This window comes from Coniophora puteana (genome assembly GCF_000271625.1).
Source record: "Coniophora puteana RWD-64-598 SS2 unplaced genomic scaffold CONPUscaffold_7, whole genome shotgun sequence".
Lineage (NCBI taxonomy): Eukaryota > Fungi > Basidiomycota > Agaricomycetes > Boletales > Coniophoraceae > Coniophora > Coniophora puteana.
Genome location: NW_006913059.1, coordinates 311,350 through 330,681, shown reverse-complemented (window position 1 = coordinate 330,681; position 19,332 = coordinate 311,350). Strand labels below are relative to the sequence as shown.

At 52.1% G+C, this 19,332-nt stretch overlaps 9 protein-coding genes across 9 annotated transcripts; 6 read left to right on the top strand and 3 right to left on the bottom strand.

Annotated features, from left to right (window-relative positions):
- The first annotated feature begins 1,927 nt into the window (after window positions 1–1,927).
- Window positions 1,928–4,172, top strand: CONPUDRAFT_124953 (YVTN repeat-like/Quino protein amine dehydrogenase). Its single transcript, XM_007771038.1, has 7 exons — window positions 1,928–2,298; window positions 2,348–3,268; window positions 3,328–3,366; window positions 3,419–3,442; window positions 3,493–3,555; window positions 3,609–3,854; window positions 3,920–4,172. Exons 1-7 carry the CDS (start codon window positions 2,053–2,055, stop codon window positions 4,160–4,162), a joined length of 1,782 nt encoding a protein of 593 aa, XP_007769228.1. The 5' UTR covers window positions 1,928–2,052; the 3' UTR covers window positions 4,163–4,172.
- Window positions 4,173–4,607: 435 nt separating this feature from the next.
- Window positions 4,608–5,813, top strand: CONPUDRAFT_90528 (uncharacterized protein; the record flags this gene model as incomplete). The annotated part of the gene is made up of 2 exons (XM_007771037.1): window positions 4,608–5,373; window positions 5,428–5,813. The coding sequence occupies 2 exons, from the start codon at window positions 4,608–4,610 to the stop codon at window positions 5,811–5,813; spliced, it is 1,152 nt and encodes a 383-aa protein (XP_007769227.1).
- A 65-nt stretch (window positions 5,814–5,878) lies between these two features.
- Window positions 5,879–6,896, bottom strand: CONPUDRAFT_105197 (coatomer protein). Its single transcript, XM_007771036.1, has 4 exons — window positions 6,865–6,896; window positions 6,617–6,798; window positions 6,260–6,485; window positions 5,879–6,206 (listed from the first exon to the last, which is right to left on the bottom strand). Exons 2-4 carry the CDS (start codon window positions 6,795–6,797, stop codon window positions 6,056–6,058), a joined length of 558 nt encoding a protein of 185 aa, XP_007769226.1. The 5' UTR covers window position 6,798; window positions 6,865–6,896; the 3' UTR covers window positions 5,879–6,055.
- Window positions 6,897–9,805: 2,909 nt separating this feature from the next.
- Window positions 9,806–10,260, top strand: CONPUDRAFT_154272 (uncharacterized protein; the record flags this gene model as incomplete). Its single annotated transcript, XM_007771035.1, has 3 exons — window positions 9,806–9,950; window positions 10,008–10,153; window positions 10,207–10,260. 3 exons carry the CDS (start codon window positions 9,806–9,808, stop codon window positions 10,258–10,260), a joined length of 345 nt encoding a protein of 114 aa, XP_007769225.1.
- Window positions 10,261–10,566: 306 nt separating this feature from the next.
- Window positions 10,567–11,388, top strand: CONPUDRAFT_154271 (uncharacterized protein; the record flags this gene model as incomplete). Its single annotated transcript, XM_007771034.1, has 1 exon — window positions 10,567–11,388. One exon carries the CDS (start codon window positions 10,567–10,569, stop codon window positions 11,386–11,388), a length of 822 nt encoding a protein of 273 aa, XP_007769224.1.
- A 706-nt stretch (window positions 11,389–12,094) lies between these two features.
- Window positions 12,095–13,956, bottom strand: CONPUDRAFT_165811 (uncharacterized protein). The gene is made up of 13 exons (XM_007771033.1): window positions 13,886–13,956; window positions 13,807–13,816; window positions 13,737–13,756; window positions 13,641–13,673; window positions 13,309–13,588; window positions 13,227–13,259; window positions 13,098–13,174; window positions 12,992–13,046; window positions 12,832–12,933; window positions 12,674–12,781; window positions 12,580–12,617; window positions 12,487–12,512; window positions 12,095–12,437 (listed from the first exon to the last, which is right to left on the bottom strand). Exons 1-13 carry the CDS (start codon window positions 13,928–13,930, stop codon window positions 12,263–12,265), a joined length of 1,002 nt encoding a protein of 333 aa, XP_007769223.1. The 5' UTR covers window positions 13,931–13,956; the 3' UTR covers window positions 12,095–12,262.
- Window positions 13,957–14,516: 560 nt separating this feature from the next.
- CONPUDRAFT_56736 (putative cyclase) lies at window positions 14,517–15,167 on the top strand (the record flags this gene model as incomplete). Its single annotated transcript, XM_007770796.1, has 1 exon — window positions 14,517–15,167. One exon carries the CDS (start codon window positions 14,517–14,519, stop codon window positions 15,165–15,167), a length of 651 nt encoding a protein of 216 aa, XP_007768986.1.
- CONPUDRAFT_105190 (fungal hydrophobin) lies at window positions 15,167–16,000 on the bottom strand. Its single transcript, XM_007771032.1, has 3 exons — window positions 15,801–16,000; window positions 15,584–15,742; window positions 15,167–15,532 (listed from the first exon to the last, which is right to left on the bottom strand). Exons 1-3 carry the CDS (start codon window positions 15,915–15,917, stop codon window positions 15,485–15,487), a joined length of 324 nt encoding a protein of 107 aa, XP_007769222.1. The 5' UTR covers window positions 15,918–16,000; the 3' UTR covers window positions 15,167–15,484.
- Window positions 16,001–17,769: 1,769 nt separating this feature from the next.
- CONPUDRAFT_165808 (uncharacterized protein) lies at window positions 17,770–19,236 on the top strand (the record flags this gene model as incomplete). Its single annotated transcript, XM_007771031.1, has 5 exons — window positions 17,770–17,931; window positions 18,024–18,288; window positions 18,356–18,634; window positions 18,703–18,976; window positions 19,092–19,236. Exons 1-5 carry the CDS (start codon window positions 17,824–17,826, stop codon window positions 19,234–19,236), a joined length of 1,071 nt encoding a protein of 356 aa, XP_007769221.1. The 5' UTR covers window positions 17,770–17,823.
- Between the last annotated feature and the right edge of the window lie 96 nt (window positions 19,237–19,332).

The window sequence follows — 19,332 nt, the reverse complement described above, 5'->3', positions numbered from 1 at the left end:
GAGCTGCACTGCCAGATAATACTGCATTGAATCCTCGAGGCTCCAGAAAGCAGAAATGGCTTACCAGTGCTGATCGAGATCCAGAGTAACTTCGAAGTTGATTTAGAGTCCCGCCTTATCCAACCGCAGTGAAGGCGCTTTCTTGGAATAGTCGTGGAGTAAGGAGCTCATTCGCAGCACTGGGAACCAGGACCTCTCAACCGCATCGCTCCTCCATGAGTTGTTGATGGCACTCAATAACGTAAATAAGCGCCGTTCACTAGAAACGTTTGAAGGGCCCACTTCAGGTCTAAACCAGCCGCGCTGCCGCACCGTTGCAATCCGCTGTCAAACCCTTGCTGGTGTTACACCCACTTCAGCTGCGTTCCCCGTAGTCATCCTTGAAACTCACGTAAATATGGCCCAACAGCGCTACGCTGCAATCACATTGAGAATGTAATCGTCTTCTTGCTGTGGTTCCCTTCACGGTGTGAACATGTGAATACTGAGCAGTTGTGACGATGAACCCACGGGGAATGCCAGTGCATTTTGAGCTCCGCTAATATTCCTCCGGACGGCATTTGAGTTGACACGACACCAGGCGATAACTTCAAGAGCATCGCGAGGTGCATTGAAGCTGTGTTTGGTACACGTACTTATTCCAGAACTGGATCCACCGTCGACCGACTGCGGGGGATAGACACGCATGAAGTGAGCATACTGCGTGTGAAATGGCACATTGTGCACGGTGTATGCAAGACTCGTTCACGTCTGAAATTTCAAGTGGCTGTCATCAGTAGTTTCTCATCATGGTATACATCATCGAAATCAATGCTATGGGAGAAAGGGCGCTTACTGCGTACTTCTAGAAGCCTCCGAGGTAGAAACGGGCCATTTCACACTTAACTTCATGTCAACGCATGCACGATGCCTGGTATAGTGGATAGCAAGCTACTATAAGAAGGCTCAAACACCTGCCTGTTTGTGTGATATAACCTCTCAACTGAAGTGCTTCAAATTTACTGCGGCCTGTTCTCTCTCACTCGCGGCCAGTGCTCAGCCAACCCACTGGTTGCCCACGGTATTTATTTATGTGAACGCAATGTTCGGCATCTACCGGTCCGCATGTTTACCCCAAACAGCGTTGACGGAAAGCGCCCAAGGACGTTTTCAGCACAACCGCTTCACGTAAAGCCATGCAAGGCCATCAAGGCGGCGCTTACAAGCGCTTTTCTGTCTCTTACTTGCCAGCTCTTCTCGTTCTCCAACGACAATCACCAACGTTGCAGAAAGATGGCCATCGGACCACGTCGTCGTCACGGTACGCGGCGGAGCTGGGGAAAGGCCGTTACTCAGGCATTCGCAGAACATCGGGGAGATGTAGTCGCCCTAGAATACTCGCCTAACGGCGGCCTTCTGGCCATCGCGTCTGATGACAAGACGATACGCTTGTGGGATGCCCATACCGGAAAGCTCATCCGTGTCTTGCACTCTAATGAACACCCTATCCTTGCCTTCTCATTCTCACCGGATGGTCAGCACCTCGCGGTGCTAGCTCAGAAGACGGACGCAATTACACCTACACCCTTGATTCTTATATTCGACTTCCTAACTGGCCTAGTGGTAACTTCAAAAGAGCACCCCGAGGAGCCAGCTCGGGGTGGTATCCATTACTCGCCCGATGGTAGACTCTTTGCCTTCTTCACTCAGACGAAACTCCTGCTCTTCGACGTCCTATCGGAGGAGATGAACCCGTCCTCTTCGACCTTATACGAGGACAGTCAAGACCAATCTATCCTCAGGTTCTCTGGTGATGGCAGGAAAGTCTTCTTTGCTTTTCGCTCCATGGCTACAGGCCTTCATTTAGCTTTACGTTCGCTTGATGTGGAGTTGGGGCAAACCGAATGCCATCACGCCTCACTATCCCTCTTTCATCGTAACACCCCTGTTGTGTCGCTCTCTCCAGATTGCAAACTAGTTGCGGGTCTCATCCCCTCTCAAGGCCTTCAAATATGCCATGTAGAAAGCAGCGCTATCCTACATGGGCCACAGCTTGGCCCTCACAGCGAGGAAATGACCTGTCTCTTATTCTTGCCGGATGGAAATCGTCTCCTTGCTGGGTCGTCCGATGGTACTATCAGCATCTGGGATGCTACGACGGGTGACTCAGGCTCCTCGCCTTTGCTCCATTGGCCTGCGCCTCTTCACCCCGTGGCGTTAGTTGCCTGGTCCGCGCAGACGGACCATGCTGTCATCGTGGGTAAATCGGGAAAGATATGGGTCATAGACACCAACAAGGGCGATATTGTTCTTTCATCTGTGAGTACTTATTCCTCGCAAGTTACTCAGTCGCTCATCGTTTCCTCAGGAAGAGAAATCGTCTCTACTCGGTCTTAGTTACGGACCCGTTTACTCGCTGGCATGGTATTCTAGCTGGTCCTTCATATTATGTAGTGGAGTCCGCGACAACCACGTGCGATTATGGAATACAGGGACGGGACAGTCTACCACGAACATAACCTGTCGCGGTGGCTGCCGCATCGCTCTCTCTCCAGACGAGAGTAAGTTGGCGGTAGGACCAACCAGCTCGTTCGGCGAAGTTTTTGTCTATGACACCAGATTAGGTCGCGAGCAGGTGCATTTGATGCGACTCTCCGGGCATGGAGTTCGGGAAATCGAGTATAATCCAGACGGGACTCTTCTGGCCGTTCTGCTGTACAATGGTACATTGTACATCTTCAACCCAGAGACTGGGATAACTCGTCAGGATATCAACGTCTCAGGCAGCTCTGGTGCACGTATCAACGACATATCATTTTCCTCCGACAACCGACACTTTGCTTATATAACAGCCTCGCTATGCATATACGACCTGCAAACCAAGCGGATGGTCAGGACGCTAGCAGAGGACGATGCTCTTTGTCCAGCCGTGTTCTGCCCAGATGGCGTTCGTATTCTTGGTAACACCACTTCAAGCTTGGCTGTATGGGACATCTCTACGGGTGCGGAACTAATGTCACGGCCAGGTTATCTCGAACGTGCTGCGTGGTCTCCTGATGGGCGGAAAATTCTCATTGATCGGCACCAAAATGGGACGAAGATTGGGGCAATGGAGTTGCTGGATGCTGCTAGTGGAGATATTCTTTGGAAAGCAGCTTCGGAAGAGGAAGGTACCACCGCGTTCGCATTTTCTCCCGACGGAACGCGGTTCGCCACTGCATCAGAGCACGCAGAAATCAAGATGTGGGATGCAAAGACATGCAAGGAGCTTCTCGTATTTGGTTCACAGGTAAATACTCCTACTTGCTCGAGTGGTAGGTTCTTCGGGTACTGACTCGTTGTGCTTAGACCGACAGCGAGGCATCGGTGGAGTCTTTACATAGGAAGGTAGGATGTCCCTCGATTCTGCAGTTAGATTATTCATGCTAACGATTGATAGAACTCTGACATCGAGCTCGATGATGTAAGGATAAACTTTAAAAACAAGTAGTCGCCGCTCATTCTGCTGCCCAGTTTCCGGTCACAACGAGGCGTGCCACCGCCCCTGCCAACTTTGACAGGACTAAGGTCACGATGGTGGGCATTTCTCTATGTACGTTGCGCTAACACTCAAATGCACATATCTTTAGATGCCTCCTGGCGCCTCTGCTAGCGCCCGGGACCAGCGGCAGCTGGTTTCTCGAAATACGGCCTCAAAATTGGTAGCTTCGCAAGTGGGACTCATGACGCAACTTGTATCGCGTCTGAAATCATACCTATCCGCATCTCATAATGAAGAGCCACAGCCCACCGAAGGTGGAGCGAATACTAACCAACGTGAACACCGATCCGTTGCGCGTGCTTTTCAGCTTGTCAGTGTGGGCCGTGCAAAGGATGTGGGTTTTACCAGCTCTTGTATGTCCAATCTCGAACTTACTGCTTGAATGGGATGTATCTCTAGCGCGTCTTTGCTAGAGGCGGAGGAAACAGACGGCGGAATAGCCGTCAAGAGCCGGAAGACGACGACGATCGTGATGAACCATCTCCAGATCCAGAGGACGTCGCTCGTACATCCCACTCAGAGCAGCCGGCCGTCTCGGCGGAAGCAGCAGTCGATGCTGATGACAATAGTAGCCTCTCCAGCAAACATGGTTGCGTGGATACAATTTGTTACTGCCTATGTATACCTTGTTGTCACTTGTAATCTTAAATCCAGGGAACTATCCAATGTTTTTTTGGCATAATATGTTGTGTTCGTGTGTCCTTGACTCTTCGCGATTTTCCTGGCCTCTATGCTCTATGGTTCTTGCATATTACTACACTACCGCGCTTACAGATTTCTCGCAGTAAATGATGCCCCAATGATACCGAAAGGTAGATAAATACATGTGATCCCCGCTCTGAAATACGATTCCTTACTTTGTACTGGCCACGGTAAATGAATGTAGAAATGAGCGAAGGGAAAGCTGCCTCGGCAATGCCCGAACCGTTGTCAACGCCGACACGTAATCTGCCATACGTCACAGGTCCAGGCACTCGACTACTCCTTGACCTCGAGGGTTGGAGCCAACCACGTCCCTGGGTTTTCCCCAGCCTTTCCCCGCTTCAAACTACTAGAATCAACCCACACTTCTTACCTGATTACGGCCATGGCAAGCCTGCTGAGCTCCCTTGTCGATGCCTCAAAACGTGCCATACCCACGTCGGGCACGGACGCCAGCACAACTACCCCTATCCCTCCCCGCAGCGACTCTGGCGACGTAGGAGAGGACTGGGAGGCTCTCGGTCTCTCACCGCCCTCTAAGGCGCTGGAAAAAGAGCGCGACGACGACGTGGTCAGTCTCGACGGAGACGGGAGGACGAGCGAAGACGCTCTCGCGGAGCAGAGGGAGCTGGAGGACCTGCGCGCGCGCTGCAAGGCGCTCGAGGTGGAGAAGGAGACCGTGCGTCGGGAACGGGCGGAAGAGGATAAACGGAACTCGCAGCGTGTCAGGGAGCTGGAAGCGCACAACGCGAGTCTCAGCCGGGAGCGGAGCTGGCTTGCGGCGGAGAGGGACGCTCTCCGCGACGACGTGGAGCGGCTGGCCGCCGACCGCGGCGTCGACGAGTCGCGCGCCCAGGATCTCCAGAATCTCCTGGACGGCATGCGAGGAGAAAACGAGGCCTTGGCCCGCGCCAAGGAAGAGCTGCAGGAGGAGACCGAGGCTCTCGAATGCCATTTCACGGAGGAGCTCAGCGCCCTCGAGGCGCGGTGCAAGAGCCTCGAGAAGGAGAACTTAACCCTGTCTGAAACGAAGGAGGAACTCACGTCCGCCAAGGAGACGGTAGTTTGGCTCACGGACCAACTCAAGACAAAGACTCAGGAGATAGAAGAGCATAACGAGTGTCTACGCGTGCTGGGGACTGTAGTAACCGGTAACAGTCGTCGCTCAATCTCGACCTCTTCTAACGAGCTTACTCTGTGCGCAGGCCCTGACTCGTGCGAGAGCCTCCCTGGCTCCAGCGTGTTCTCGGACACCACGAAGCGGCTCTATGTGGAACTTAAGAAGAAACAAGACGAACATACGAGCGCTCGCCGACGCTGCGTCGCGATGGTGACAACGAGAGACTTGGAGGCGAGGAAGCTTAACGGGAAGGTGTCTCAGCTCACTGAAGAACTGCAGAAACGAGATACAGAGCTAGAAGAACTCAAGGCGACGTGCGCCAGTCTTCAGGAGAAGATCACAGTCCTGGAGACGTCCAAGCGTGAATTGAAAGAGAGACTGGAAAGGAGGAAGAAAAGGCATGATGTGGTCGTCGAGAAGTTGGCGCGCTATGAATCATTAGGTAGGGGCGAGGCTTCAAAGCTCCCCTAAGCATATTTTAGTGGAAAAAGGACGCATCCCTCAAGCTTGGTTATCTCTCTGGGCAGGCTGCCTTGTATTAGTACGGTTGATGTACACGTAGTGTACGAGTCAAAGAGGGACATGAATAATGGATTTTACCCACTTTTAGCTTGTCAACGAGGAAATCAAGTGCTTCAGGTGGGGCAACGCGAATGAGAGCAAGACGACGAGGGATATTACATTTTGGGATTACAGAGCGATGTAGCGGCGGTCTAGAACTGGTTTATTCTCTGCTGGACCCGGTCCCTGACCGTCTGGTACGCGCTCATGATCGTCTGCTCGTTGATCACGATCTCCGTCGTGTCCGCCTTTGGCCGGCTGACGCGCGAGGCGATCGTCGTCGAGTCCGTCTCCACGATGATGCTACACTGCCGTCAACATCGCATAGGAACTCAAGAGCATTCGCGACTACTCACCCGTCATCGATCGTCTCGTCCAAGCACAGCAGCACCAGGTCCAGGTTCTCCAGCACCCCGCGCTTCTCCACCTGGTTCCGCAGCAGCATGTGCACCGCGTCCGAGAACGCGGACAGCGCAGAGTGCAGCATGAGCTCGTTCTCGGTCGCCCCGCCGATGATGTAGAAGATGACGTCGAGCGAGTGTCGGAAAACCGCGAGATTGCCGTCGTAGAGGATGATGTCGCCTGCGTATATCCGTATCCGTATCCGAAAGCAAGACGACAAATATGATCAGCGGACATGTTGGTTATCACCAGGACCCCAGCCAGAGCTGAGCCCGTGCATCGCTCGGGAACAAGGAGCGGATTGAACGCACCTCCAGGCTTCTTCGTCTTCGCAAACAACCCCTTCTCGAACGCGCGCTGGTCCTTGAGCGTCGCAAGCTCCTTGGACTCGCCGAGAGGATGGCCCTTGGGCCGGTAATACTTGGCGAGGACACGGTGTCCCTCCGTGTCGAGGATGAGGAACGCTTTGACGCTGTACAACGACAGATTCATGCTGGTTGTATAGGGAGGGAAACGATCAGATTAGGCGGGCGAGGAGAAACCATCGTAGCACACGTACGTTGTATTGCGAGGGCAACTGTCCACGTCGCGAAAGCCAATGTCGAGCGGAGTTTGAATTGCTTTGGGCGAGAGGCATAACGCGTGCTATTCTTTTGCCAGCGCGTGCTCGAAGGTAAGGCTTGTTAGTAGCAACGAAAGCGATGAGGAACGGCTGCAAATATTAAGAAAAATGTCATTGAATGGAAACGTGAACAGCTGAAGGAAAGAAACGACCAGCTGTCAGTCGTTCGCTCGCTCAAGTCGAATCCATCAAATGATCATAGAAAACAAATGCATTTGACAATTGCAAGCTTATACAATGATGATGATCCAGAATACAATGAGGATAAATATTCCGCGTGATAGATAGCAAATAAAGAACGAAAGAAGTAGTCATTTTGGTACTACATCATCGTCCGACTTCGAAAGGTCTTGGACAATGTGGGCTAAGAAGCTCTTTCTGGTGAAAGGGCGTGATTAACACGAGAAAATATGGAAGGTAAAATGAGCACTTACAATCGTAACCGTGGCCGCCTTGGCCGTAACCGCCGTAGCCGCCATGACCACCGTCCTATGGGATTGATAATTAGCATCAATCGCGAATACTATGGCCACAACACTACTTACATTGCCGCCATAGCCACCATAGCCCTCCTCATCACCGCCGCGCTTGTAAAAGCCTTGGCCAAAGCCCTCCTTGCCTTGGTCGAATCCTTTTCCAAATCCACCGAAGCCCTCTTTTCCGAATCCGCCAAAGCCCTCCTCGTCACCGCCGCGCTTGTCAAAGCCAAAACCACCTTCCTTGCCGAAGCCTTGGCCAAAGCCCTTGTTGCCGAAACCACCGAAGTCCTGCTTGCCCTGTCCGAAACCGCCAAAGTCCTGCTTGCCCTGGTCGAATCCTTTTCCGAATCCTCCGAAGCCCTCCTCATCGCCTCCGCGCTTGTCGAAGCCGCCTTTGCCAAAGCCGCCTTTGCCGAAGTCCTGCTTGCCCTTGCCCTCGCCGCCGCCGCCGAAGAAGTCGGTGTTGATCTTCGCGTTCTCATCCTTGTTCTTGGCGTTGGCCTTGTGCGCGGCCTCGTCGTTTTTGGCGGCCTTGTCTTTGGCGTTCTCCTGGTCCTTGATCTTGATGTCGGTGTTCTGCTTGTCCTTGTTGAAGGCCTCTTTGTTGTTCTGGCGAAGAAGAGTCAGCAAGAGCGGTCGGTCAATGAAGACGAACACGAGCGTACCTCGTTGAGAGCGTTCTTGCTAGCCTTCTTCTTGTCGTTCTGGTAAAAATCATCATGCGTCAGCACTTGTCCTCCACCCCAGCGAGCGGCGAAGGGGCCTTACGTTGAAAGCGTCAATGTTGCTCTGTAGCAGATAGTTAGCCACGATGTCCGAAATTTTCGCGGGAAGAAAAACTAACGTCGAAGTTGCCACCGCCCTTGCCCTTTTCATCGCCGCCACGTTTTCCCAAGCCAAAGCCGTTACCGAACTTGTTGTTGAAGTTGAACGCGTTCTTGTTATCCTTCTCGACGTTGTCGTTCTTCAAGTTCTTGTTGTTGTTCTTGATCGCGTTCTCCTTATCCTTGTTCTGGTTGAGATCGATAGCCTTGTTCTTGTTGAACTCCTTATCCTTGGCCGCGTTGTTCTTCTTGAAGGCCTCGTCGTTGAGTTTCTGAAGTCAAGCGTTAGCTCATCGCATGGTGGTAAGATGAGAATTGAGGCTTACTTTGTCTTTCTGGTTGATAGCGGCGTTGCTGTCGAAGTTGCCGACTCCGCCACCCTTCTCGTCACCGCCGCTGTCGGGCAGTGAGCAACCCGAAAGTCACGGACAAGGGGCAAGCGCTTACCGTGCTACGAGAGCACCCTCGGCCATAGGCGAGCGGGGTACAGCGGTTGCGATAACCGGGGCAGAGAGAGCAATAGCGAGAGCGAGAGCGGAAGCTGAGATGACCTTCATGGTGAGTAAAATGTAGAGTGCGGTGGATGGTTTTGAAGTGTGGTGTTTAGAGGTGGTAGGTGAGCTTGGACCGATGCTAAACTACGAACGATCCTCCATGCTTTTATACGCGTATCATCAGGAGCCTCTGCAGCAGGAACGAGAGGACTTCGGCGGTGAGCAGCAAGCTCAGGACACGAAATTTGCCAGAGGATGCAATCGCTCCTCTGAAAGACTTCTGTTGAATGAGAATCTAGCATTAGGGACACGGTAGGTTAGCTAAAATGCTGGGCACTAGCGTTAGTAAACATACTCAATAGAGGCATTAGGAGACTTTGAAGCCGACGAACAGACATGTGAGCCAGACCCTCTAGCCTGAGGAGAGGTTCTCGAGCGGTGCGGCCGTGAATTGTATGGTATTTATCCCCCTTGTTTCAGAGCGCAGCGGGCTCCATATTCAATGGTGGATGAGGTGATTGCTGATCGCCCTCCAGGCCTCGAAGCCTGAGTCTCGACATTCGCCGAAGGCGGAGGTGAGTAAGACGTTATTCAGTCGAATGCATGCCCGCTAGGAGTGTAAAGTACACCCGCGACGCAACCGTGATGATTCATCAGCTCGCCAAGCCTAGCACGGATCATTCGAGTATGCTGTCTCCACCACAGGAGTCCTAACGTGCACCGACGCGAATCTTGTCAGGAGAGCGTGTCATTTGGAGGTTAAACGCGACAGAGACACGCGCAGCGGGGATTGCGGCGGGCGCGATTCGTGATTTGAGTTGAGATTGGAGAGTTGGTTGCAGGGCGGACGGTGGACATCGATGGTTTGGACTGCTGGTATGAATAAAGTAACAAGTTGGTAGGGTTTGAGGTTTGCGGACGTCCGCTTGCAATCGCGACACGGAGCGGGTCGGAGTTTGAACCTAGTCAACCCCTAAGCTTAAGCGCTGCCTGCCTTCGCGTCTGTCCCTCGTCCGCTGCTGGTCGAGTCCCGCTCTGCCTCTTCAATACAACTCAAGTGCCATAGTCTCTGACTAATTTCATGAGTCTCGTGCGCTTCAAGTTGGTGTTCTTCGCTCCAAGAAAAAACACGAAGGCCATCCTGAAGCAGCTGTTCGTCCGTCTCCCCAACGCGGTCGGTAAGATTGGTGACTACCAAGAGTGCGCATTCGTCACGCCTGGCACCGGTATGCTCCATTTATCCCCTTAGATGTCAGCATGTTGGCCTCTCACGAACTTCGTAGGTCAGTTTAGACCAGGTGCATCCGCGAACCCGGCCATCGGTAAGCCAGGGACACTCGAGTATGTGTCAGAAGACAGGATCGAGGTTGTAGTCAACGATCAGGGAAACAAAGCGGAGCTACGAAAGGTAGTCGAGGCGCTGAAAGCGGTGAGTAGTACGAAGCCAATACCCTTCAATCTTGTCTGATACAAAGCCATCAGGTTCATCCATACGAGGAAGTGGCTTACGACGTCTATCGCCTCGAAGACCTATAGTCTAACGTCGCCCTGTACTTTCAATGATACCACTTCAGCTTCCGCTTTTGCCGTCTTCTTTATTTGTTGTGACGGGTGAGAACCGAATCTATCGGTAGGAGCTTTGGCTTGGAGCGAGCCCATTCACCCTCCCATCGAACTAGTTAATTTGCTTTGACGTCGCTTCGACCGCCCATGTAGTAATGCGGCAGGGTCGCTTAGACACCCTGTCGAGCGAACATGAGGATAAAAGCAGGAGCGACCATCGTCTCTGCCTCCCATTGTGTCTTCTCCTCGCCGTTTCTAACTCATATACTCACAGCTAACATGTCGCACAGCTCTAGTACAGGAAGTATCCACCAGTATGTCAACGAATCTCCCGAAAGCTCAGCTGTATCTCAGCTAGCGTCAAGCACATACCCGGCAATCTTTATACCCTACCTTTCTCCGGGGGTAGCTTACGATGCGGCGAACTCGTCCAACGCTGGAGACAACCAGTCCTATGGCAGCTCTATCATGTCTCATGCGCCCGCATTTTCTAACGATGCCACTTATCAAGATTCGTTCTATTCCAACGCCTTTCGCAATTGCGCCGCCACTACGATGGCTGGGCTCTCTACCCCTGCCCAAACCGTGTTTCCTTCATCAACGAGGTCGTCTTCGAGAGCTCCGGCTCCGGCTTCAGGCGCCGAGCCTAATAATCCCCTGATCCGGCGCCTGTACGGTGTATCTCAGTCGGGCTTCGAAGACAACTACATATACCCCGCAGGCGACCCTTGCGCACACGAAGGCACTTTTGTGCCCACGAGCTTGACCTCAGCCCACAGCGCGACTTCGTATTGGGACGATTCAACGCATGTGCAGCCTTATCATCCTCCTTTCGACTCGGATGGTGCTCGTCTTCATGGACCGGCGATGAGTCGAGGTCAAAGGGGCCGGAAAGGTCAGACGTATCCCTCTCTCGATACTGTCGCCAACGCTGCTGGAGCAGCCCGCCGTTCACAGAAGCGTTCGCGAGAGGAAACCTCGGAGCTGGCTGGGCCTCCTTCATCTTCCATGAATGTTTGGGCTTTGACTCCGCCTGTTACGCCGCCAAAGAAAACTAAGAGCAGCCAGAAGAAACTTGGCGGGCGCAAGAGCCATAAGTGAACGTAAAGCAAGAGCATGCCCCGTAAACAACTATAGGTCGCCGATTTCTATATGTCTTGGGGCATTTTACTCATCAATTTGTGTCGAGTTCAGACTCTCGGTTTCTATCTTGTCCAACATATCTCACTCCTTTAGCCACCCCTCGCTTGACACACTCGTTACTCTAATATTTCTTTTGTTACTGGTATTCCTCCTTCGCCATATGATATTGATAGATTGTATAATTGACGTAGGATTCAGGCTAGAATTCCATCTAATAATCATGGTTCTAAGGCACTGTGCGTCTACGCATTCCCCGCGTTCTCGCAGAAATTATGATCAGACGTGAATGTTCGTGTCAGTATGTGCATGTGCACGGCAACGGCAACAGGAGAAACCAGGTGATATTTGACGCATTGCCTAGTATGCGGGGGAACTAGGTATATTGCTGTGAGATCAAGTGTTCATACAGCTTTTGCCACACCTGTGCTTGACTACGTGTTTCCCCCAGAGCTATGCTCTGACCCACCGGTAGGCGAGCTTGAGTTGGAAGCTATACGTCCTCTCGTAGAAAGTCTGTCGGGTGAAGTACGCTATTGCAGCGCAAATGGGCGCAATCCACACAATACCTCGGGTTCTTCACCATTCCAAGTGCGCACTTTTGTAAGTTTATCTTAGGCCGATCAGCAACCAATCACTGCTTTCGACGGACTATGTAGGTTAACTTGTGCATTCATATGCCACAAATGTTCTATAAATGTAGACTACGTATCGGTAGCGACGTATGGCACCCAAGCGTAAGTTGTCCCAAACCCTATGCCAATAAAACGAATCATATACTCGAAGGCAGTAATTGTAATGACCCCATAGCGCCGAATGGCGGGGTCGAACGGTACTATCTCCTTCGACTTACCAGCTCGCAGATGTGGCTCTCTGGTCTGTTCATGACACGCCTCTCAAATTGTACTGACGATATCCTTGTGCCCGTATCCGAAGGCTCCAACTCATGTATGCTAGCCAAGTGAAGTTGCAAGCGCGTGGCAAGAATGGCGTGAAAACTGGCCTGATAACTGCAATTAATTGAGCAGGCAGCATAGTCGCATCACCAAGGAAGCTCACATATCAAAGATAATCTCTGTGGTGCCCTATTCATCAGGAGTAAGCTGGTTAGAAACAAAAGAAGAAGAAACTAGAGAGAGAAACCGTACGGACATGAACCAAACACAAGGCCATATTTGCTATCGAGAATACTTTCAAAACCAGATAGTTAGCCTAGCAGACGGAAGCTTGCTAAAATATAACTTACGTGTCACGCAGAAACAATAGATGGCTCCCCCGTGTATTATGGTCTTCATCAGAAGGCCAAAGTGTGGCCGACCCTGTGTGACCCGGATCGCGATCAAGGCAGATATTACTACGCATGAGTGAGTAATGGCCCTTTATCGAGACAGCGCGCCTTCTAACCTATCTCGGTCACGATCACAATGACGAAGGTGCCGGAAAGAAGGATATAAGATTCTTTCACCGTGAGACATCCAGATAGTTTTGAGACGGGTGATTCCACGACTTGAGGAAGAGCAGAATACTCAAATTGACACTCTAGAAGGACGGAATAATCACTCACTGGTTACTGTAGAGAGGAATGCCGCCAATATAGCTGCAAGCGGCACAAATCCCAGCTAAATTCATGTCAAGAGAAGCTATCAAGGAAAATTTGCTTGTTCACGAACCAAGGCCAACGCCGATATGATATAAAGGATGCTTCTTCGACAGTTCCACATGATGTAGGTGCGCAGGAAAAAGAGACCTGGCGTCCGGGATCAGCTCTGTGTACATCAGCCGCAAGGTGACAGCCCTACACTCTGATAACACAATAACAGCAACATCGATCGCTGGATATGGAATCAGCACGCGGTCAAGGCAATATGCAGACGTTCATACCCGAGTAGGCGTAGAAGATAGATTGGCATGTCTGGTAAGCAAGTACGATAATTGAGTAGTCTATCTCGCATATTGGAGAAAACCAAAGGTTTACCTCGACATTGATTCCAGGAAATAGCAGAACTACAGCGACTGTTAGCTGCATGGCCCTCTGAAAAAATAAATGACACGCATACGTACGCCCAATCGCCAGGGGCGTCGAAACGAAAGGAAGGTACCGTGTCAAGATGAATAAGACCTTCCCAAGACCCATGCCACGCCTCGTCCACAGGTAATCAATCTAGGGACCAGTAAGATCCTGCGGAAGAGACCAGTAACTTGGTTGAGCATACCTCCTCCGGCAGGCTGAGAAGATAATTGTACACCTAGAGAAATTTCGGATGAACGAGTTGGACTGACACACAAAACACCGCCATGTCAACACGCACCAATACGGAACCGACAGAGACTGAAAAAGCTTTGAGAGGGCAAACGTGATGGTAGTATGCATTGTCTTACCATTCATATACTGAACATAGTTGAGAGAGAACTAGTGAGTACCCCCTGCACGCACCTCGATGACCTAGAAGGGACGTACGTTCCTTAACTGGACACTCTGGGCGAGAATTACTGATTGCTCCATGACGGGATTCGTGATAAGGGGAAGTTGTATTGTCGGGGAAGCAAAGCAGGGGGTCAACTTGTCAGAGACGTGGAAGTAATGTGCTGACTTATCACTGATCTTTATTTGGATACCGGCTACTACGTAGAAAGGTCATCACAGTATCCCGTGTTTTGAGTGGATGCCGTATGCCTTACTCGTGCCTTGCTGCAGGCGATGAAGTGCTGTGACGGAAGAATAAGACCCGGAGTATGTGGTGAGACAAAGGAGTGGCAACTAGTAGTAGCATCAAAGCGGACAGCCTTATGCAGCGCTTCAACAGTGTCGCGAGATTCATCGCAGGACTTGATGAACGTCTGACTAGCTCAGTAGGCTTGAGTCACATCTCCCACCATACCTCTTTTACCTTAAAAGGCAACGGGAAACAGCGGTCCGGCTGCCGCCGGGCGCACAACTCCGGTCCGTCTCAGCCCGTTTTGTAGTTCACAGAGCTGTCAAACCGCTTTTGCCTCCGGCCTTCCGTCCTGCGAGCTGCTTTTATCACGATGGCTTCACGGCGACGACGACGTCCTCACACAGAAACACACAGAATACATTCATCATCACCATGATCGTTGACCTCACGCACACCCTCTCGACGACAGGCCCGATGTCCGCGTGGCCAGGCCACCCGACCTACTCGGCCGTGCAGACGTGCTGCATCCCACCCGACCCGTCCAACGTACACGCGATCTCCCTCGGCACACACACGGGCACGCACATTGACGCGCCGTTCCACTTCGTCCCGCACGGCGCGAAAGTCGCCGAGCTCGATCTCGCGCTGCTCGTCGCGCGCGCGGTGGTCGTCGACGTGCGAGGGAAAGAGCCGTGCGGCGCGATCAGCTGGGGGGATCTCGAGCGGTGGGAGGCGCAGATAACGGAGGGCGTCGTTGTGATTTTTTGCACCGGGTGGTCGCGGTATTGGGGCCAACCGGACTATGCGAACCATCCGTATGTCGAGGTCGAGGTTGCAGAGAAGCTGGTGGCGAGGGGAGTACGTGTCATTGGGAGCGATACGTTCAGCCCGGATCAGCATCAGAACGACCGAGCTCCGGATGAGGTTCACCGCGTTATATTGGGTAATGGAGGGGTTATTGCAGAGAACTTGTGCAACCTGGAGCAGGCGCTGGACCTGGAGGCGCCTACTATCAGCCTGCTACCCCTGAAACTAGATGCAGGCGACGGAGCGCCTGTTCGTGCGGTTGTTTGGTCGCCCTAATTTATTTTTGTAAATTGTAAAACGATATCTACGGCGCCATATTTGCGGGCTTGAACAGAAGACATCTCTCTTGAAAATGCACCACATGTAAAGGAACTTCCTTGGAGCGCTTCCGCTCCACCTTTACCACCAGAAAATGATACGAATAGCTCACTTTATTCTAGCCTCGTTTAGCTCATGAAAACCTCAGCATCTCGTTTCGCACTACGTTCACCATGTTCACTCAAGCGAGACAAGCAGGGCAAAAGCCTAGTATATCAAATGTCCGTCTCAGTTCTACAACAACAACAAACTAGCTAGGGGTGGTGAAAGGTCTTTTAGAGACCAACGTTGATGGGCGAGCAGCCGAGGTTAACGAGGCCGTTCTGCGAACGAAATTAGTCTCGGAATTCGCGACTGATCGTAATAAAACTCACGAAGCTGTTGTTCGTGCAGCAGACAGGCTCCTGGTTGCAGGTGCCGCCGCCACTGCTGAGGACGGACAGAGGGCTGCACTGGAGGCCAACCTGACCGGTGATATCACCGACGACGATGCCGAGGAGACCAAGGACAGTGGCAACTTGGGGAGAACTGGCCTAAATGCGACCATTCAGGTTGAAGAGTCGTTCAATGCCAAAGGAAATTATGACTTACGCTGTCGACGGTGTTGCAGCACTGCGCAGAACCAGTGTTGCACTGGTTGGTAGTAGCAGCAGGGGCAGCGAGGGCGAAGGTAGCGAGAGCGATGATGGAAGCGACACGGGTGAACATTCTGACGGACGATTAAAGATTGTGTGGTGGTAAGAGAGTGACGGTTAAGCTTGAGAGCTGGTGGGTACTAAGAGTCAAGGCTGTTGAAGAGTTCGAGGCGAATTTTGCCTCTCTTATATCTGTTTTCTGGAGGGGTGCATTCGGCGTTAGCACTGCGCAAGTACTGGGATACAACTCAGTTGATCTTTGGATTTGTTAGCCCCAATGTTACGAAGACAAATATAGAACGATCGCAAGGCACGTTCTTTGGACTGAATGACAGTCTGGACTCGACTGTAAAATCAATAAGACCAACATAGGCCAACGTAGCTGCCGTACGTATTGATCCTTTCCGACATTCGCAGTTTCCCTTGGCTATTCGGAATTGCTTTGCGATGGTGGCGGAGGTTTGTCATATGCTCGTATGTATTTGGATCTCGGTCCTCGACTTCGGCCCATAACTGGCTGATCGTATCGCTGAGCAGAAAATATCTCGGCATCGGCGGCTATCAAGACATAGTAGGCACATCCTTGTTTGTCCACCGTCTGAGGGTTATTATTGGCTCGTAAGTAATGGTACATTTCGCGTCAGACACGTATGTTGAAGTATACAATAGAGAGAAAAGAACCAAGGACGAACGCACCTACGCATAGCATATTTTGCCGTCACCTACACCACCAGGCACCTTCATATGTATAGGGCCGCGTTCCAAGCCCCATCTTTCTCATCAGATGTTAGAAGCAGCGGGTCTGCGGTAAACTCCCAGTGCCTGAACATTCTTAGATCCATTCTCGTAATCCTCGAGATGTTGACAATTTGGCTCCGAACAAGCTAACGAGCGTTTCGGCGTTCATGGTCTTCCAATCGTTAGCACTGGTTAGCCGTTGCTTAGCAGCGAGTAATGGCGGAACAGATTATGCAAAGTTATCCAATTCGTCTGATGGGGCAAAACCAACGAGGTGCCGAAATGTACAGTAGAAGAGAAAGGCAGTGCCGTTACGGAGGCAAGGAATCGAGAAACCTTATCCGGCAGGGAGATGAAGCGCTCACTCTCCAGGTGGAAGTGGTCGCCGCCTTTCGCACCTCAGAGGAGATCCGGGTGGACACATGAAATCGAGACGGAGGTCATATATCTTGAATGTACCAGTATCAGAAGGTCCAAACATTGAACGCTGTACATGTGTTCGTGGAACAAGATCAGTAGGAAGCTGCGGAAATGAAAAACCCCAAAGGTACCCTCCGACCGCGGCATGTGCAGACCGGTGGTCGACCAACCTGCCGGACACCTGACCATTTGATAATGGTATTCACACGATTTGCGGCCATCGTATAGTCAGTAGAGCGGAGAGACATAAATGGCAGGGCGGATGTACGTCGTCCTGAGACCGCACTGGGCAGAAAGATATGGGTGGATATCAGTCTAGTGGAGCGAGTGCGGAGCACGGAAAGTGCTTTCTTCTGAAATATGGTTGCGGACGAGGTGGAACTTGGAGATGTTGGAGAGCGTGAGGTACATGGGTTGGCCGAGAATTTTGACCGACTTGTCGTCTCGGAGCATTACCATTGCGCTCCCGGGAGCGTCTCCCGTTGAGGCTGTCCAGGCATTGGTCGTACCATCTTTCTTCCCTCAGGAGGGCGCTGTGGGAGCAGAAGCAACGGAAGGCGACTCGGAGCAGTCCGCGATTGAGTCCAAAAAAAGGAGTAGTCCGCAATGTGACAAGTGACAAGTGACATGTGACGACTGTGACCGATCGCGCTTCCCTCACGCACGACGCGTCCTTGCCAACACACCATCACGCGACTGTCGCAGACACGCGTCAGACGTGCTCTTCTTCCACAAACATTGCACGCAGCACCAACGCCTCTTTCACAGCTGATTTCCTCTGACACTCATTAATCCTGCTGGGCCCCACTCTAGCGAACAAAATGTCCGTCACAGTATCCACCCAAGATGCCACTACTGGGGAACGCAAAGTCCTAGGTCTCGTATACCAGGACAGCCATGTCCTCATTCCCAAACCTCAAACATATGAGGTACGGTCCTCATCACTCATATGCCATACGTCTTTCTCCAAGGTTGCCTCTTTCATCGTCGCCATATATACTCAGCTCGTCATCGACAGTAGAACCTCGAACAACGCGCGCGCCAGATATTCAATCTCGACTCCGAAGACGCAGGCACACAAGAGGTCTCTTTCTACGCGATGGATCTCGATATCTGTCCGGGAAAGAAGATGATGTTACATCCGGACGTATGGGTGCACGTGGGAAGTGTTATGTGCTTGGTGCATGTTCAAGTCGACGAGTCCCAGTCGGCCGCCGCTGAGGCTATCAGGGAAGGAGAGATGGAAGAGGAGGCGGTGTCGCGCGTACTGAATGAGGAGGATGAAGGTGCGTGATTGCGATGCCGAGTTTTGTCAGCAAAGCTGACACCTACCTCTTCACTGCGATCCGACAGAGATGGATGAGGAACCCGACGATAAAACCTCCCAGACTGAACTTCCGCCAAAGAGCGAGCCCGCCTCATCTACAGTAAAGGCTTCGCCTGGCGCATCGAGTCCTGCTATGGATGGTGAATGGTCACGTTCGAAGCAAGAGAGCCAATCTCGAAGAACCATGCACGAAAGGCAAGAAGGTTCTCAGCGAGTTCAAAGCTCCAGCGCCCTTCGCACCGACGATACGCACCTTGATCGTCCATTGAAAACGGGGCTTAAACGAGGGGCGGAGGCGCTCTTCGGTACGCATACCTTGTTATCAAATGCGAGGATCCCGTCGTTGACCCGCTTCTCTCCTTCCTCACAACAGAGGAACCGCTTTCCCGATCGCAAACCCAGTCCCAGCCGCAAACCCAGTCCTCCCGGCGCTCTCAGCCCCAGTCGCAGTCTCAGTCGCAGTCGCAGCAACTCACCCAATCTCAAGCGGCCCAGGGGCTGTTCCCGGAAGACGAGAACAAGAAGCTCGTTATTACCGTCACGCACCCGCCGTCGCATCAGACCGCACCATTCAAGGCCAAGGCTCAGACAAAGGTCGGCAAGGTCATCGCGGGCGTATGCAAGTCGTTCGGACTTGATGCTACTATGTGCGTCCTTGTCTCCATTCCCGTCCCGTCACATCCCTCCATGTATCCTCTCATTCTACGTGTGTTCTTGAGTGCTACGTTGGCGGACGCTGATATATCGATGTGTAACTGACAGGGCCCGGCTACACATGATCATCCGCGCAGACGGCGACGAAGAGGCGTACTCGTTCAAGTGCAGCAGGGAGGATACGATGGCGGAAGCGGGCGCGAAGGACGAAGCAAGGTTCATCATTACTGTCCAGGGCGACCCTGACCATTGACCATCCTATCTTCGAGCGTTACGTATCTCATATTTCTTTCTTGGCTTACTTATACATATCTTTTCCATAACATGTCAATTCCGACTTTACGAGCTA